Source organism: Rhipicephalus microplus, chromosome 2 (genome assembly GCF_043290135.1).
Source record: "Rhipicephalus microplus isolate Deutch F79 chromosome 2, USDA_Rmic, whole genome shotgun sequence".
NCBI classification, from domain to species: domain Eukaryota; kingdom Metazoa; phylum Arthropoda; class Arachnida; order Ixodida; family Ixodidae; genus Rhipicephalus; species Rhipicephalus microplus.
Genome location: NC_134701.1, coordinates 226,287,655 through 226,305,935, shown reverse-complemented (window position 1 = coordinate 226,305,935; position 18,281 = coordinate 226,287,655). Strand labels below are relative to the sequence as shown.

The 18,281-nt window shown below is 46.1% G+C and overlaps 1 protein-coding gene across 1 annotated transcript in view; it reads right to left on the bottom strand.

Moving 5' to 3' along the window:
• Positions 1–18,281, bottom strand: part of LOC119169543 (uncharacterized) — a 56,448-nt gene that overhangs the window by 15,228 nt on the left and 22,939 nt on the right. Inside the window, exon 7 of the mRNA XM_075885826.1 lies at positions 11,347–11,582. Coding sequence (XP_075741941.1) covers positions 11,347–11,582 — 236 coding nt within the window. The remainder of the gene's footprint in view (positions 1–11,346; positions 11,583–18,281) is intronic.

Genomic DNA, 18,281 nt, shown 5'->3' with positions numbered 1-18,281 from the left:
GACTCAAACAAATATGCTTGCAACCGGCACACATTTGCGGGTCGTATTGCTGTACAGTTGCCAACGCCCAAGGTTTAATACGAAACTGCAACCAAACTGAAGTGTCTCTTCATAGAACGCTTCTGCTTTCGGCTCCGAGCATTGTTATCAAGTTTTTCGCTTTCTACGGGAGACGCTGCTCCCTGCCCCAAGGCGACGGACGCGGAGTCATCCACTGGTCCGCCCAGCCAGAGGTCTGCTATGGCGAGCTCCTCGGTAAATCAGCGCGCCTGGCCCAGAACCAGTGAGGCCAACGGTGATAGTCACTGCATCATGGCTGTGGACGTGGAGCCTTCTGCGGCTATGTCCGACCACAGACCACCTTTGGCAAGCTCGTCGCGGAAACGAAGCACCTGTTCGAGCACCAGCGAGGACACGGAACTGTACTCGGCCACTGGCGACGACTCGTCGGATGACGACTTCGAGACCGTGAGAAGCAGGAAGGCCAAAAGAAGAAGTATCAAGTCGTCTTCACCAGCAGGGACATTAACGTCTCAGTCAAAAGGAGAATGCTGGCCGCACACCATCCTCTTCATGCCCGAGGACTCCACCATCAGCCTTCGAGCAGTAAACAGGCAAGCTCTCTCTATGTACTTTGAGGGGGTAGCACCAAACGACATTAAGGATATCCGGGTGAACACGCGGAAGAATATTCTAGCTGTGGACACAATGACTGCCAGCGCCATAGACAAGCTTCGCAGAGTATCAGATTTGGGAGGCATCAAAGTACGACCGGTTATTCCAATGGACGGTGCCTGCACGGCGGGAGTAATCTACGACATTGATTTGGCCATAGCAAACTCGGACCTCCCAACTCTCATAAAACCAGCGAACGAAGGAGTTCTCATCGCGAATGTACTTCGCCTCGGAAACACCCGATATGTAAAGATAATGTTCAAAGGAGATTCCATTCCGTCGCATGTCAAAGTGGGACACTTCCGACATCCTGTTCGACCATTTGTCCCTAAACCACTCCAGTGCCATAACTGCATGAAAATTGGTCACATCAAGAGTGTATGTACAAACACCACAGTATGCCCCCGATGCGCTGAGCCGCACACTGCAGACGCATGTCGGGCAACAAGTCTGAAGTGCAGAAACTGTGATGGTCCGCATGATGCTGCATCCAAGGAATGCCCTCGGATTAAGAAGGAAATAGCCATTATCAAACAAATGGTTAGGGACAATTCAACCCACAGAGAAGCTGCTGAAAGGGTACGGCGGCGACGTAGTCGCCGACGGAGGCGTGTAGGACAGAGTGTTGCGCATAACCCATTTCCTCCGAGCACGAGTGAAGTAGTAAGCACGAAGCGAAAAGAAGTGGAGAAGCTCACAGCTGCGGATGAGTGGCCTACGCTTCCGCGTACACAGCCTGCAAAGGAGCCTCCTGCGAGGCCTCGCCGCCCTACACCTTCCACCGAGTCTACTTCCGTTGAGGATGTGTCAAGGGTCGATCGACAGATCATCCCGATGTTACGATCCCTCGTCGCTGTCATGGCAGACATACTAAGAAGCCTGGGAACTCCAACCGCTCGAAGCGGGTTACAGGTGTTGGACGCGCTGAGCCCAGTCCTCGCCTCCCTCGCGTAGAGTCATGGCAGGAGATCAACGATCGTTCCGCAAAGACGTCAGAGAAGCATCAGTCATCCAGTGGAACGCAAGAGGACTTAGATCACGGATTTCCGATTTTCGTCAGTACGTGTCTTCTAACCTTTTCCCAATCATCGTAATATGTGAACCGAAATTATCAAACCCGATCAGGCTATCTGGCTACGAATCAATCCCGTCCAAAACCCGAAACGAAAGCAGCAAGGTCATTGTGTATATTCGTCGGGAGCTTACCTACATCATTCAACCTGTGTCGCCTCATGATGAGAACCAATATGTTTGCCTGACTGTGAAGCAGAAAACCCTCACCTTCACATTAATAGGTGTCTACTTATCTCCCTCAGCCCGTTTTGATTGCCAAAGACTGGATGACATTCTTTCGAGCGTCCCGGATCCGTGGATAATTATAGGGGACTTCAACGCCCACCACCCAATCTGGGGAAGTTCAAAAGTCAATACCACGGGCCGGAGGCTGGCTTCATTTGTATCGACTCATGAACTGTCTCTACTTAATGATGGGAGCCCTACATTTCTGCGAGGATTAACGTACAGCAGCTGTTTGGACTTGACGTTCGTGTCACGTCGCTTCGCCACAAGCGTTAAGTGGTTTTTAGACATCGAGACACATGGTAGCGATCACATCCCCAGTTATCTCACCATCGAAGGCTTTGCTAGCGACCACCCGCCGAAAACCGTACGGAGGATCGATCTTTCAGCATTCACAACCAACATTGAACACGCTTGTGAAAAAGGCTTAACCTCTGGCATTGAGCAAGCGATCAAACAAGCAGCGCAGAGTGCGATGCGCACGCTGGCATATTCTTCAAGGCCCTCAGAAACGGACATGGAGTTAGAGCGACTCCGTGCGACTCGTCGGCGTGCGGAGCGTAGATATCGACGCACAAAATCCATTCAAGATCTACGGATGGCCAGGCGCATGCAAAAGAAGATCCAGCGTCGTATAGACAAACTGGAGTTTCAACGGTGGGCGAAATTTTGCGCGAGTCTAGACCCTCGCAAACCGCTTTCTCAAATATGGCGAACCGTGCGAGGCCTACGCACATTTCCCCAACAACGTTTTCCGTTTAAAGCCTTGGCCCTTTTCCAAAATAGAAGGGATATCGAGGTAGCGGAAGATTTTTGTAGGAAGATTGCGGGCCCACCAAATTGCACAAAAGCCCTTACTGCTGATTACACGCCACAATCACTTGACCCGCACCTGGACCTGCCTTTTTCAATGGAAGAACTGAATGTGGCTCTTGCTTCATGCAATCGATCGTCATCGCCTGGGCCGGATGGCATATCATACCGCCTATTATGCAATCTCGGTGATCGAGCACGAAATGCTTTGCTGGAAGTATTCAATGAGTCTTGGAGAGATGGAACGGTCCCCAGAGAGTGGAAAACAAGCCGGTTGGTTGCACTTCTCAAACCTGGAAAATCGCCTCTAGAGCTGACATCATACCGCCCAATAGCGCTGGCTAGTTGCGTAGGGAAGCTGATGGAGCGAATGATCCTTGCCAGACTCGAGTGGTTCCTAGAACGCCATAGAATATATCCAGACGCCATGGCCGGTTTTCGTCGTCTTCGGAGCTCCATTGACAATGTCATTGACCTGGTGACCTACGTACAACACCAGAAAATGAGCAGACGGTTATCTGTCGCACTATTTTTAGATGTCAAAGGAGCATATGACAATGTTTCTCACGAAGCCATACTTGACGCCCTCGAGTCAGTTGGTTTGGGTGGGCGAGTGTACCGCTGGATCCAATGCTACCTACATATGAGATCATTGTTTATGCAAACTGATGATGGGCCGACTTCTGAACATTATACACACCGTGGTGTTCCTCAAGGTGGTGTATTGAGCCCCACACTGTTCAACCTGGTTCTGATCGGTCTCGTTGAACGCATACCAGATTCCGTGCAGATATCTCTCTATGCAGATGATATTTGTGCCTGGACATCAGGTGTAACACGTCCTCAGGTACGTGCGAGACTCCAGAAAGCAGCGAATTCAATATCGGCGTACCTTAGAGAACAAGGCCTCGAGATTTCTCCTGAGAAATCGGCGCTGGTCGCGTTCACGCGGAAGGCAATGACGTCATATCCCATCGCCATCAATGGACACAGTGTCTGCTACGCCAGGACCCACAGGTTTTTGGGGGTCACGATCGATCGAAATCTCTGCTGGAGTCCCCATGTGGCCACTCTAAAGAAGCGCCTAACGGCCATCGCACAACTTTTCAAGTTCCTCGGAGGCAAAACGTGGGGCACATCAGTGCACGCGATGTTGCATTTGTACAAAACGCTGTTTCTGGGGTACCTGCGGTATAGCTTGCCGGTTCTGACGAACGCTTGCAAAAGCAGTATACGCACAATAGAAAACGCCCAGGGCCAGGCACTCAGAGTTTGTCTTGGATTACCACGCTGTACATCAACAGCGGAAACCATCGCAATCGCCAAAGATCATCCGGCCACTGTGCACATTACTTTGGAGGTGCTTAGAGCTCATATTAGACACCTTGCTCGCGCCCCTGCCCACCACCTAGCTTCGCTTCCAGAAGATCGACCGAGTGCCTCCTTCTGTAAGAGAGTATTGACTTTCCGTGAGTGCCTTCCAACAGTCTACACACCTCCGGAACGGATACTAACACCTCCTTGGTGCTTGGACCGACCAAAACTGCGCTTGACAGTGCCGGGGATTCGCAAGAAGGCGGAGCTCTCGGCGCCAGCTTTAAAGCAGATGATTCTACTCATGATACACGAAGAATACAAGGATCATGTCAAACTTTACACGGATGGCTCGACAACTGTTGGAGGATCTGCAGGAGCTGTGATCTTCCCAGCAAGAGCCGAAACCATCCAGTTCAGAACGTCACACAAGACGACATCGACAGCCGTGGAGCTCGCGGCACTCCGCAGCGCACTCCGCAGGATTGACCAAGAGACACCACAAAAATGGAGCATTTTTACTGATTCGAAACCAGCTCTCCAATGTCTACACAATACTCTACGTCGTGGACCTCAAGATCAATTGGCGCTCGAAATACGACAACTGTACCATCACCTAATAGACGAAGGACATGACATATCTTTTCAGTGGTTACCAGGCCATTGCGGCATCATCGGTAACGAGCATGCCGACAATGCAGCTAAGAATGCTCACGAAAATGGAGTGATGGAACCTATTCCACTATCAAGAAGCGACGCAGCAGCAAAGATTAATACGCTTGCGCAGGATGTCGCAAGGTCTATGCGGAATACGCCCGGTTTTCTCCACACCCGTCTTCACCGCCTGGACCCATGCCTACGACTTACTATTCCATCTGGCCTACCCCGATCCGAGACGACCCTTCTCTGCCGTATGTGGCTTGGGGTGTCTTTCACGAACGCTTTTGCCTGCCGCATCGGAATGAGAGACAGCGCTACATGCGATCATTGCGACAATGACGAAACAATTGAACATATTTTATGTCAGTGCCCCCAGTACAGCTCTCAGCGACAGTCCCTCTCAGCAGTGTTTGCTCGCCTCGACGACCAGCCATTTTCTGAGCAGTCAATCTTGGAATGTCGGAAAGATCGAGCTTCACGCCAGAAAGCAACGAAGGCGCTGATGAAGTTTCTGCGAGCGACCCGCCTCGTTGAACGATTGTGACACTACTGTGTGCGAGTGTGTGTATGTGTGTTTGTGCTTCTCTTCCTCCCTTTCCCCTTACCCTTTCCCCAGTGCAGGGTAGCAAATCGGATATGTTTTCTGGTTAACCTCCCTGCCTTTCCGCAATAAATTTTCTCTCTCTCTCTCTCTCTCTCTGCAACCAAACTCTACGAAGCCTAGGGATGTCCGGTTTCAGTCGCAACTCAGTAGCTTCAATTTCGGTGATCACGGGAGGGCTTTAAGCTCTCTTTTAGTCGAGTACCCTGTATACTCTAAATCGTTACCGACTGTTTTCTACCCCCCCCCATCCCCCCACCTTGTGTCGGAAATGTTGGAGCTTTCAAAGCGTACCCACTTCTAGGAATAAGAGAGGGACGGCTTTCAGCTCTCCCATAGTAGAATACCGAGTACTCCAAATCGTTAACCACTTTTTCTAAACACACAGTTGCTTGTAGCCGGTTACAGGGCTAAGCAGAATAAGTTCCACCCACGTTGTGGGTGAGGCCCACGGTATGGCTTTTTGCTCCCCCATACCAGAGTACCACTGCAGGAACCCTAAATCTTTATCAACTTTTTCCAAACACACAGATCACTCTACAGTTTGACGCAAGACGGGACCAGCGTCTGTCAGCACGGCCCGGCGGCAACCGGCGCGAAACGCGACGTGCTGTATGCCGCGCCGAAGCGTTACCCAGACAACACTGCGTCTCCCTTTTTACGTGACGGAGGGACGCCGGACGCACTGAAAGACGCGTGCGTCAAAGCAACGCAGCGCGGCGTGCGCCTGCGAGTATATAGCAGGACAGGCGCCTAGCGTGGTAACGCCAGCGTGACGCGACGAAATGAGCGCCGGTGACCACGCGCACCGCGTCACGTCGAAATGTATTGGCGCCTTGGCTGTGGCGCCTTGGCGCCTTGGCGAAATGTATTGGCGCCCTTTACAGAACATTATCAAGTGTTCGGCAGTTTCTTCTTCCTCTCCACACGCACTGCATACTGTGTTTACCCCTTCGTATTTGGCCCGATATGTCTTGGTTCGCAGTACTCCCGTCCTTGCCTCAAACAGTAGAGAACTACCCCGAGTATTATCATAGATCCTTTCTTTGGCAATTTCCTGCTTAAAAGTTCGATAGATCTCTAGTGCGGACTTCTTAATCATGCCCATTTGCCACATGTCAGTCTCCGTTTCCTTCACTTTCTTCTTAACCGATAGTTCTTTTTGGTTCGGCCACCTGCTGTTTTCTAGGTATTGACCAGTCAACTTCCTGGTTCGCTTCCTCCATTTCTTATCGACATTCTTCATCTACAGGTAGCTGAAAACCTTCTTAGCCCAACGCTCCTCCTTCATTTCTCTCAATCGCTTCTCAAATTTTATCTTGCTGCTAGCTTCCCTGCCCTCAAATGATGTCCATCCCATATCACCTTGTACTCCCTGATTTGGTGTATTCCCGTGAGCTCCTAAAGCAAGCCTACCTGTTCTACGTTGCTTAATTTCTAATCTTGCTTGAACTTCTGATCTCATGCACAAGACCACATTGCCGAACGTCAGCCCAGGAACCATGACCCTTTTCCATATTCCTCTCACAACAGCACACCTATTGTAATTTCACAGTGCCCTATTTTTCATCACTGCTGCATTCCTGTTACCTTTAGTCGTCACGTATATTTCGTGTTCCCTCACGTACTCGGACCCATTGCTTATCCATATGCCCAGATATTTGTATTTATCTGTTACCTCTAGCGTGAACTCCTGTATCCTAAGCTCACTACCTTCGTTGTCATTGAAAATCATGACTGCTGATTTTTACTTACTGAATCTAAAATCTAACCTATCTCCCTCATTACCGCAGATGTCCATCAATCTCTGCAAATCTTCCTTGTCGTTGGCCATTAGCACTATATCATCTGCGTACATTAATGCTGGTAGTGCCTGATCAATAAGTTTTCCTTGTTTGACTAAAGAGAGGTTGAAGCCAAGTCCACTTCCCTCTAATTTTGCCTCTAATCCTTGTAGGTATATCATGAATAATAAGGGTGACAGGGGGCACCCCTGCCTAAGCCCCCGTTTTACCTCTGCAGGCTTAAATACCTGTTTTCCTACTTTACAACTACCTTGTTACCTTTATAAATACCCTTTAAAAAATTAGTGACTATATGTTTCACGTTTAGTGTGTCCATTATTCCCCACAATGCCTCTTGAACCACGCTACCGTACGCTCCCTTGATATCCAAAAATGCTAGCCACAGGGGCCTGTGTTCCTTTTCTGCTATTTCGATGCACTGCGTCCGTGAGAACAGATTGTCTTCCAACCTTTTGTGTTTCCGAAACCTATTCTGCAGTTCCCCCAGCACCCCCTCATCTTCTATCCATGCCTGCAGTCTTTCCTTTATAATCTGCATCGCCAGCCTGTAGACCACTGAAGTCACTGTTATAGGACGGTAGTTGTTTATGTCAGCTTTGTCCCCCTTTCCTTTATAGATCATGCTCATACTGCTAAGTTTCCATCCATCGGGAACTTCACCATCGATTATTATTTTGCTCACTGCCTCTCTCAAAGCCTGCTTAGACTTCAGACCTAATGTCTTTATCAGCCTAATTGGAATTCCATCTGGGCCTGTTGATGTACTACTAGGAACCCTTTTCTCAGCCCTTTCCCACTCTCGTTGTGAAAATGGTGCCATTGCACCACTTGATTCGTCCTTGTCTATTGTGGTGCATAAAGTACTTCTTTGTTGAAATTTTCCTGTCACCCTTGTTCTTTTATATTCAATAGCTTCTTCCCCTTATAGCTTAGCACCTTAAGCTGTAGTTATAAAACTCTGCTCTGGGCTCGTCTTATTTCTTAGGGAGTTTAGGTGGTTCCGAAATTTCACAGCTGCCTTTCTATCTTTTTAAATACTTCTGCCAGCCACTGAGCTCCCTTTCTTCTAATCTTTTCATTGATCAGAAGGGATGCAGCCCTTCTACAGCTTAGAAAGGTTTCCCATTTTCTTTCAACATCATCTGTTGGTTCACCCCGCTGCTTGGCATGTCTGTGTTCCCTAGAGGCTTTCTGACGTTTTGCTATGGCTCTCCTAACTTCCTCCTCCCACCAAATTTAGGGTTTGTGTCTTCTTTTCCTGGGTTACTTGTTACGCATCTCAGCAAGCTCTAGCACAAAGAGTCTAATTAGATTTATGTATGTCCACACTGTCTTATTATCCTCCGTGATTACTTTCTCAATTTGTTTAGTGGCTATTTAAATTTGCCTTTCTGAATAAAAATTTTCCTGTAGTTGCTCATCTTGTCTCCTTCCCACTTTCACTGCTCTTCCAAAACTTAGCTTGATACGTTTGTGATCACTACCCAGACTTCTGGAGCCACCTTCATCTATGTGCATTCCCCTGAGCTTATCATACATCCTATGTGACATCAGTGCATAATCTATCGTCGACTGCAGCCTTCCTACCTCCCATGTTATTTGCCCTTCACACTTCTCGGTACTGTTGCAAATGATCAAATCAAGCCTTTCATACATATCCATGATCATTTTGCCTGTCGGGTCGGTATACCCATTTATATCTTCTATGTGCGCATTCATGTCTCCTAGTATAATTATCTCGCACTCTCTTCCTAACTCCTGAATGTCCTTTGATATACACTCTACCATTGCCTGGTTTTCCTCTCTGGCCTTTGCTGCCGTCCACAAGTACACGAAACCAAGGAGTGTCATTTGACCTGCCACTTTCCCTTTTAGCCATAAATGTTCCTTGCACTCCTGCTTGACCCTTTGCCAGTCTGTAATTTTATGAATGAATGCCCCAATACCACCTCCCTTTCTGCTGCCTTCTGTTCTATTACAATATTCCCACGCGTAGTCCGGATTGTTCGGAGGTTGTTCCATGTCCCTGAGATGTGTTTCTACAAAACCGTATACCATCGGCCTCTATTCCCTTAGCTGTTTTTCTATTTCTTCCCACTTCAGCCTTTTCCTACCACCCTGCATGTTAATATACCCTATGCCTGAATTGGCTCGGCGCTCGTGGCTACGTCTATTTATGCCCCGGACTCTACCTATCTTAGACATTGGTGCCACTTTGGAATCGTATCTGTACATAACACCTGTCGAAGAGTCTCCCTGGTTGTTTTCCTCGTTACTAGCTATCCTGCCCCCCGAAAGGCTCGCTTGCCCCCCCCCCCCCCCCCAAAAAAAAAAAAAAGCTACTGCGCGTCCTGCAAGTCGCCAACCCACCTCATGACCTCGCCGCCCATCGAAGTGAATTCTGTCTCGTTTAAAACCACCCCACCTATGCACCTCTCTGTTTATTTCCACCACCTCAAAGCCTTTCTCTCGACTCATCCTCCATATCTCTTGGTTTGCGTTGACAACCGCTCTTTGCAGGTTGCTGTCCCGCACCGGTACCTCCGGTATCGTGCATATCACTACCTGTACCTTAGGAGAAGTGGCGCGCATGTCATCGACGCCTTTCGCCAGTGTGGCTGCTAGTCCTGCTGTATCTTCATTTAAGGCATCTTTTAAACCACCTGAAATTATTACGAGGTTTCGTCTATCAGCTGTTGTTTTGAGTTTTGCGCTCGCTTGCCTCATGACTACTTCAAGCTTGCGTCCTGGGAACGCCCCTACTGCAACCCTCTTGTCACCTCTTACCCTCTCTTTGATGGCTTCTGTGCATCGATTTAAATTCGAGTCCCCGGCGATTATCCCATGCTGTGACTTTTCAGCTGGAGCGTCCTGCACCTGGGGGCTACTTGCACCCGTGACGCCGGCTGCTTTGTCCCCTCCCAGCCCCACCACTACCTCGCTGAAGCTGGGCCTTGCGACAGTTGAACCGGCTAAACCTGTTTTTTCCAAACTTGCTTGCTCTTCTTTCTTCACCGTTCTGGTTGCCGGTTCCCTACTGTTCTCTACGTAGGCCACTTCTTTGTTCAGCTTCGCTAGTGCTTCCTCGGTGGACTTCAGTCTTTCTCCCATTGCCCTCGTTTTCTCTTGCTCTGTCGCCAACGCAGTCTCGAGCTCATCGATTCTCACCAGCAGTTCACTTTGGGCAACCATCATTTTCTACATTTTTTCCTCAACCTCAAATTGCCTACACTTCACGTCCGCCTCTTCTCCATCCGCTTCTACGCTTGGTTCCACTTTCAAACCCACTCCACATTCTGAACACTTTACAGTCTATTTAACCATATCTTTCTGACACCAATTGTCCCTGTACTAGATAATTACTGAACTCGAGCCGTGCACTACGAAAAAAAGAAAGTCTAAGCTCTACTACAAAAATTTGCGTGTTCAATGTACGCGCACCTCCCCCACGGGGTGGCAAAAGAAAAAACAACAACAACAACAAAAAAATTTCAAGCACACACACCCGCACTAACTAATAAATACCTGGTGACTGGCCCCCGAAAAAGCCGTACCATAAAATTAGTGCTACGAAGATTTCAACCGCTGCCTTATAATTATAAAGACAAGCTCAAAACATGCAAAAACATTTATCTGCGCAGTCGATCCGGAGCGCTCAAAAAACACGTCCATCCACCGTGACAGCCCGAAACATTGCTTATGCATGGTTCCGCAGCGCCACCCAGTGAACACTCCGGGAACTAGAGGTGGCTACGAGAACGCCGGACGTGCCTACGCCTCAAAAAGCATCGCCCCTAAAATATACAAGCTTTAATGGCCACTGTTTGTAGCACACTAGCTTCTGAGGTAAACAGTGTTATGGTCATCTCATATATATATATATATATATATATATATATATATATATATATATATATATATATATATATATATATAAGCCATGAAGAAGGGCAAGAGTACTCTTTTTTGTCACTGTACTTGCATGTACAGCGAAAACGCATAGCTTTACAGCAGCACTTTCACGGGGTCGCTATAGCACTTAAATTTGCTATATCACACATGTACTACCTACGATCCTTGGATTAACTTACTTTCCTTAGGCAAAATATCAAGCCCACCAGACATTGCTAAACAGGGCATCTTGTTACTAGCACTTCGCTTACCGAATCTGAGTATCACAGCGCCCCGTCCTTGGGGATCAGTCTTGCGAGACACCGTCACCAGACCGTGCTCTCGGCAGGCGCTATCGAATGGAATGCGGCTTGGGCTCAGGTGATCTAACATCTGCGGATTGTCCTCCCGGACCTTGAAGTAGTTCTCGACGACCTTGAAAGCATGGTCCGCGTTGAACTTTCGAGCCCGCAGGAACTTCAGGAGGGCGTCATCCTCCGCAGTCACGTGGAGGTGTCGTTCCCCTGGCAATTGCGATGTTGGGGGTGAGAGAAAAGTATAGACGGCTTCAAGGTCACAGGTGTTGTATCCCAGAAAACATTCAGACTCATCAATCACCAGCTCCTAACGTTGAAACTGAAATCACTTTTTCAAGTTCGTTTTAATTGTAAGAAATATTTCTCTTTAGTTTTCCAGATAAAAAGAACGTGGGTAGAATTCAAGGGAATCTTTCATAATTTTTATGTAGCTCAAAAGAACATTTACTTAAATATATTTTGCCAAGAAAAAGAAATAAAGTGTAGAAAATCAGCGGGCTATATTTTGAAGCTCTTCTTGCCCACCGATGCTATTTGGCATGTCAGTGTACGAAACTGGATGTCATTAACTTTTATTCGCATCTTCTTCCCTTGCGCTTGGACGAAGCTCCATTAGGGACGGCGTTATGCTCTCCCATAGTAGAAGTATCTCGTACTCTAAATCGTGAACAAGTTTTTCTAAACACACTTTTGTACCATAGGGGGGATTGTTTCCGCGGACCACGGGACGGCTTTAAGCTCTCCAATAGTCGAGTACGAAATACTCGAAATCGTTAAAAGTTTTTTCTAAACACACTGTTTGTGAACAGTGAAACGGTCCTATCACCATGATATGTAGCTGTTTGCTTTTAGTTTGCATATTTTGGACCCTGTGGCACAGTTGATCATCTCATACAGACTGTCCCACACTACGTGCTGAGCGGGCGTAGCTGATTGAGGAACATAAGTTCGTTGGATTTAGTACGCGGCCATTGTGATTACTTCTTTCCTAGGGGATGCTTCTCGAGGCGATTAAGCTCATCAAGTTCTGCTGACTTTAATAATAATAATAATAATAATAATAATAATAATAATAATAATAATAATAATAATAATAATAATAATAATAATAATAATAATAATAATAATAATAATAATAATAATAATAATAATAATAATAATAATAATAATAATAATAATAATAATAGTAATAGTAATAATAATAATAATAATAATAATAATAATAATAATAATAATAATCTGAGCACACAGGGGTCAAGCATTTTCGTCACCATAGAAAATGCAGCCGCCGCAGCCGTGACTCGATCCCGTGATCTGCCGGACAGCAGCCGAGTGCCTTAGCCACTAGACCACCATGGTGGGTCTGATGACTTTTATAGACAAAAAGGATCTGAACACTCGCTTTATTCTTGTTTTTACATACTCAGGCTTTGTTCCAGGTCTTCGTTTTTATTTTCCTACCTTGCTTCCTCTTTCACTCCTCCTACCTTTAATTCATCTATACTTTCTTTCCGAAAGAGTAGGCAGGTTTCGTGCCCCTGATGGTGTCAGTTGCCAGCCACAACTCTCCTTAATTCTTTCCTCAGTGTCATTGTGCATTCGTGTGTGCATTTCTAAATAGTAACAATAATTATTATTCGAATACAGCCGTGAAGCATCATGGGAAGGGGGCGAGGAGAGAGGAAGCACAGCAAATCCTTCCGTAATGTCTTTGAGTCTTCGTGAGTGATGATATCTTGAAAAGCGCGGGGACCAGCCGTGGCGAAAACTAGCGCCCGGAAAAGAAAGATAACAAGACGCCTGGGCGTTATATTTCTGTCGGCGTCCCCTGTGGCTTCCTTTTGTTAACTGTTCCCACGCTTCTGCCATTGGGCCACAACATAAGCTAATCTTCCTTAACTCTCGTGCCTCAAAAAACCTAATGACATCTCCATGTTTGCCTCTACAACCTACTTCTACGATAAGTAAACCACAAAGTTCCGACAAAATGCATAAACGAAGCATCTGCCGGTAGGAACACTTTCACCTTCATAGCAGGAAACCTCGACGCGAACTGTTTTCCGGGCCAGTTTGCTGAAAGCACACGCTTAGACAATAACAACAAAAGATATTCCACACAGAAAAAAAAAACAGCAGGATTTCTACGCAATCAGAAGAATAATTATTTTCCCATTTATTAACACAATAACACGCGTGCCACCCTCTTGCTTGCCTAAAATTAATAATAATATCTGGGGTGTGACATGCCAAAACCACAATATGATAATAAGGCAGGGGAAGTCTCCGGAAATTTTGACCATCGGATAAACTGACATTGCACAGTGTACGGGTCTCCTGCATTTCGTCCCCACTGAAATGTGACCACCACGGTCGAGATCAAACCCTCGCCATTCTGGTCCATGCTTACCTGAAATTAGCTCCCGCAGTCGTTTCAGAGCTTTCTGTCTTATTTCAGGCGTTTCCTTTAAATCTTCTTCGGCCATATTCTTCGGGCTTTTCCAGTGATTATGGACCTCATATTCTGCTGCATTCTATTTGGTTGCCATTAGGGCAGTGTCCGTCAGAAAAACCAGAAAATCTGGATATTTTAGTTAATAAATAAAAACATTAGTACAGCTACCAACCAGACGACACACCAATTCATTAGACTAGCGCTGACAGAGACGTGGAATAAAGTACCGGGAAAGAGCTCATTCATTTGTGCTTTTATTCTTTTCCTTGAGCACACTGTCGTTCCAGCATAAATAGATGATCGGTTAACTATAATTCACGTTTAGGTAAGGTGATGGTGCTATGTGAATGTTCACGCAGGAAAATTGTATTTGGGCAGCAAGTGCTTGTCCTGGGTGTGTGATTTCCACGCTCGTGAATTAAAGCAGCAATTTTTTTTACATTGGAGCTGAAGTGATGTTTCGAAATGAAGGCTTCATTAGCAGGCTTTACCGTGTGCTTCGATTTAGCATGACGATAGTTATAGCGCGAGAACAGAATGACGACAAAAAGACAAGAAGAAGACGTTGTTCTGTTCTCGTGCTATAACTATCGTCATGTCATACCAACTAGTCCAAACTGCCACACTTCTTAGCACACGTTGAAGCACACGTTGAAGAATCTGAGGTGGCAGAAAATTCCGTAGCCCACCACTGCGGCGACCCTCATAACCACACCTTAATTTTGAGATGTGAGCACCAACGATTCTTAGTAGTATTATTAGTAGTAAGCGTTTTGAAGGGCGCATAAAAAGCGTAACTATTAAAGCAGTGCTGGACACAACACGATAAGCGTTGTTCTCCCTGTGAGTCTTGCTTAGCCGTCTACACCGCATTCGCACAAAAAATCAACAGCCGCGAAGTCTTCGTAGACAAGATGCATGTGTCTGTCGTTAAGCATGCTCGTAAGATAGGACCACACGTCACACACGCATGTGTAGGATCGCACATCGAGCTAACGCCGTAGTTTCCGAGTCAGTGCGAGTATTGCAGCCACATACGTTTCGATACTTCTCAATGAGCTATAGTGATCATCCGGATTCCTCCTCGTGCGAATGACAAACACTATCTCCCCTTGGTGCGCGCAGCTATGTAGTAGCTAACGCGTTACACAGTGCACGATGGTCATTTGATCAATTACAGGTTGACGGCGATTGCTTCGGGCGTGCGGACATATTTTCCGGGCGCGGCCTGTGCATCAGCTTTTCCACAGTGAATAGTTGCTAGCTGGGCGTTGGAAAGCAGATGCGCAACCCTGCTATCTAGAGGTAGCATATACAGTAACTCTAGAGGACGTCATATGGAGACGCCCTCACGGGATGACGATTTTTCGCATCACCCGTGGGTGACTGCGCGGGACGCCGACGTTCAATTTTCGTGTTCGACGAGGCATCTAATGCGAACCCGCCGTTGGTCTCTGAGCCTGTTATTACGTCCAGTGTCAGTCACTCAGCGCAGCGCTAAAACGACTGGGCTTTGTCGAGACCGTGTTCGCGAGCTGGACCTTACAGAGACTATTCCCTGGGCCGCTGCAGGACGCAAGCTGCGACACGACATGTTCTTGTATTGATTTAGTGTGACCCAATAGGAGCATGAAGGAAAGAGGCATAGCCAGGTAATTAAAAATGTCAGGCCTGCGCAGAACATGCATTCGAGTCACAACGAAAGCTGAAGAAGTGATATGAGTAGACCCCTTGTAAAAGCTTTTTGGACAGCTGCAAGTTTTTCCAAAGGTACCCGTGCACTACGCTGCGCCACGAATCATAATTTTGTCAAGTAGAAAAAAAAAACTACATATGGCATCATTCATCGTTTGACTGACAAGCGACATACTCACTGCATATCTATGTAGCATTTGCCCTTTTTTGATGGTGCTGTTGATGATGACGAAGAATTCTGGCTGAGCCCTTTGTAATATGTGGGAACCTTAAAACCACGCCTGGTGCTATTTTAGTCTTCTACAACACTACATTAAACCTGGTATCGCGATTTCCTGCCCTATATGACGCCGATATAGGGTCCTTTTGCGAAAGAGCTTCTAGTACCGGAGAGGCTCCGTGGTTTAATACTCAACTGCCACTCACGGGCCTGCGTTCAAATACAGCTCCGTGGCGGACGTTTCTTTCTCATTGGGCTTGATATATATATATATATATATATATATATATATATATATATATATATATATATATATATATATATATATATATATATATATATATATATATATATATATATATATATATATATAGTGGGAGTAATAATTCAATGGGCCGGTTAGTCTTCTCGAAGGTATGGGATATGGCACAACGGGAGCGTTGTCAACAAGGATAAATATATTTATGTCCCAACAGTTTTGGGAGGACGCCTCCCGAAACTGTTGGGAAATAATGATATTTATCCTTGTTGACAACGCTCCCGTTGTGCCATATCATATATATATATATATATATATGCATGGTGGTTGAGTGGCCGTAGCGTTACATATAGTCCAGTATATCCTCCGTGAGCGGCCACAACGTGGTTTATTTCGACGTTTCGGCCTACAGTCTGGCCTTCATCATGAAGGCCAGACTCTAGGCCGAAACGTCGAAATAAACCACGTTGTGACCGCTCACGGAGAATCTACTGGACTATATATATATATATATATATATATATATATATATATATATATATATATATATATATATATATATATATATATATATATATATATATATATATATATATATATATATATATATATATATATATATATATATATAGCGGTTATATGGTCAGTGGCGGCGGCGGGCAGCTGCGCTATCAAGCCCAGCCGTTGATATCGGCTCATAACAGCTTTCATAGTAAAAGACATACCAGACGACGAGCTCTCCTCGTCGTCTTCTCCGGGTTGTCTTACTTTCGCAATGTCTGAAATTGCGCCTTTTTTTTTTCTTCTCAAGATGCTCATCACCCAATCTGTCAAGAAATGCTTCGGTATCTCTCCTCCTGGCGCCCGTCTTTCTCCCTCATTGCTTACGTCCATTTCCGTCATTCTTCAAACTGAGTTTCACTAAAGCGCAATCCGAGAATATTATGCCCCAACTCACTCTGTCAGCAGTACTTACCTCACCAGCTTCTTGTTTTGTGTGTTGTTTCTGGATAGGTTTTGCAAACTGAGGTGTCGCTACTGGCGTGGTTTACCGCGTACGCTACTGCTGAACTAAGCGTGATCTTTCAATAGTGAGAAGTATACCGACGGAGTGAGATTCACCAGCAATGGCTCGTTGTCGCATATATCGCGTACTCTTCAATGCGCAAACATGTTATTGAAAGTGTAGTGTATAAAGAACGCGGGCCAAATCGACAAAGCTTTTTGTTTTATAAGTATACTTACTAACATGTACTTTAACAGTGTGGCACCTTCTGAAGGTGCGTCTGACACTCGCTCATGAAAATGATTTTAGCATAAAAGGTTCCTTTTATCTCGAATAGACTGCCAACAAATCATCACAATAGTAAGATGAAGAAATCGTGAAACATTGGTGAGTGCTAATCGTTTTGCGTAGGCTATCTATTCAAAGTAGCCCTTAAAATTTAGTTTACCAAACCTCAAAAAGTACTTGAAAAGCTTATTTTAAGTACACAAATCAGACACACAATACAAAGCATAAATACACATACCGCATGTAGCCATCCGTGCTTCCTAATTCAATATGACCTGTAATATATCAGCTAGCTCTGGTTGTCTTCTCAGAGCAAATATGATGGCGCCGCTGTTATTTTTGGTCCACAAGGGCCAAGGTATAAAAACAGAGCACTTAGACAACGTTCATTGCACCCGCATACGCAGGCTTCGGCTTGCACGACGTCGTTGTTTTCCTGGCGCTTATGAAATGCACAAGAACGATCTATGATGGCTTCTGCAGCGTCCAGCGGGAACAAAAGGAAGCCCTTTGCGTGCACGTGCTAATACATTTCTCGCTTTCTATGTTCTTGAGATCCTGTTCTCACGTCAGACCTACAGTTATCATCCGTTTACAGTCGCCTTGGTCAACACAAATGCGTCCTTAACGTTTGTCTGTATCGTCCCGTAGAATAATCAGTTCATCGATCTATTGAAAAAGAGGAAAGGTGTGGCTTTCCCGTTCTTAGTTGACGACACATAAGGCAAGAGAGCTGAGAAATTCAGCGGGTGAGTTAAGTTGGCGTGCTCCGAACTTCAAATGAGCTCGCCTGAATGGAACACCTTCTGAGCTTATTAAAGTTACAATATCTGTCGACTGTTTTCGAGGGGCACGAACGCGTCACATGGCGATAAAGTTATGCTGCATCGCATCCGATATCACACTTCGCGCGTACTTCGCACGCATTTCGAATACACCAACACTGGAAACAAAGTCCTGCAGTTCTTGCGAGACCATGGTGAACT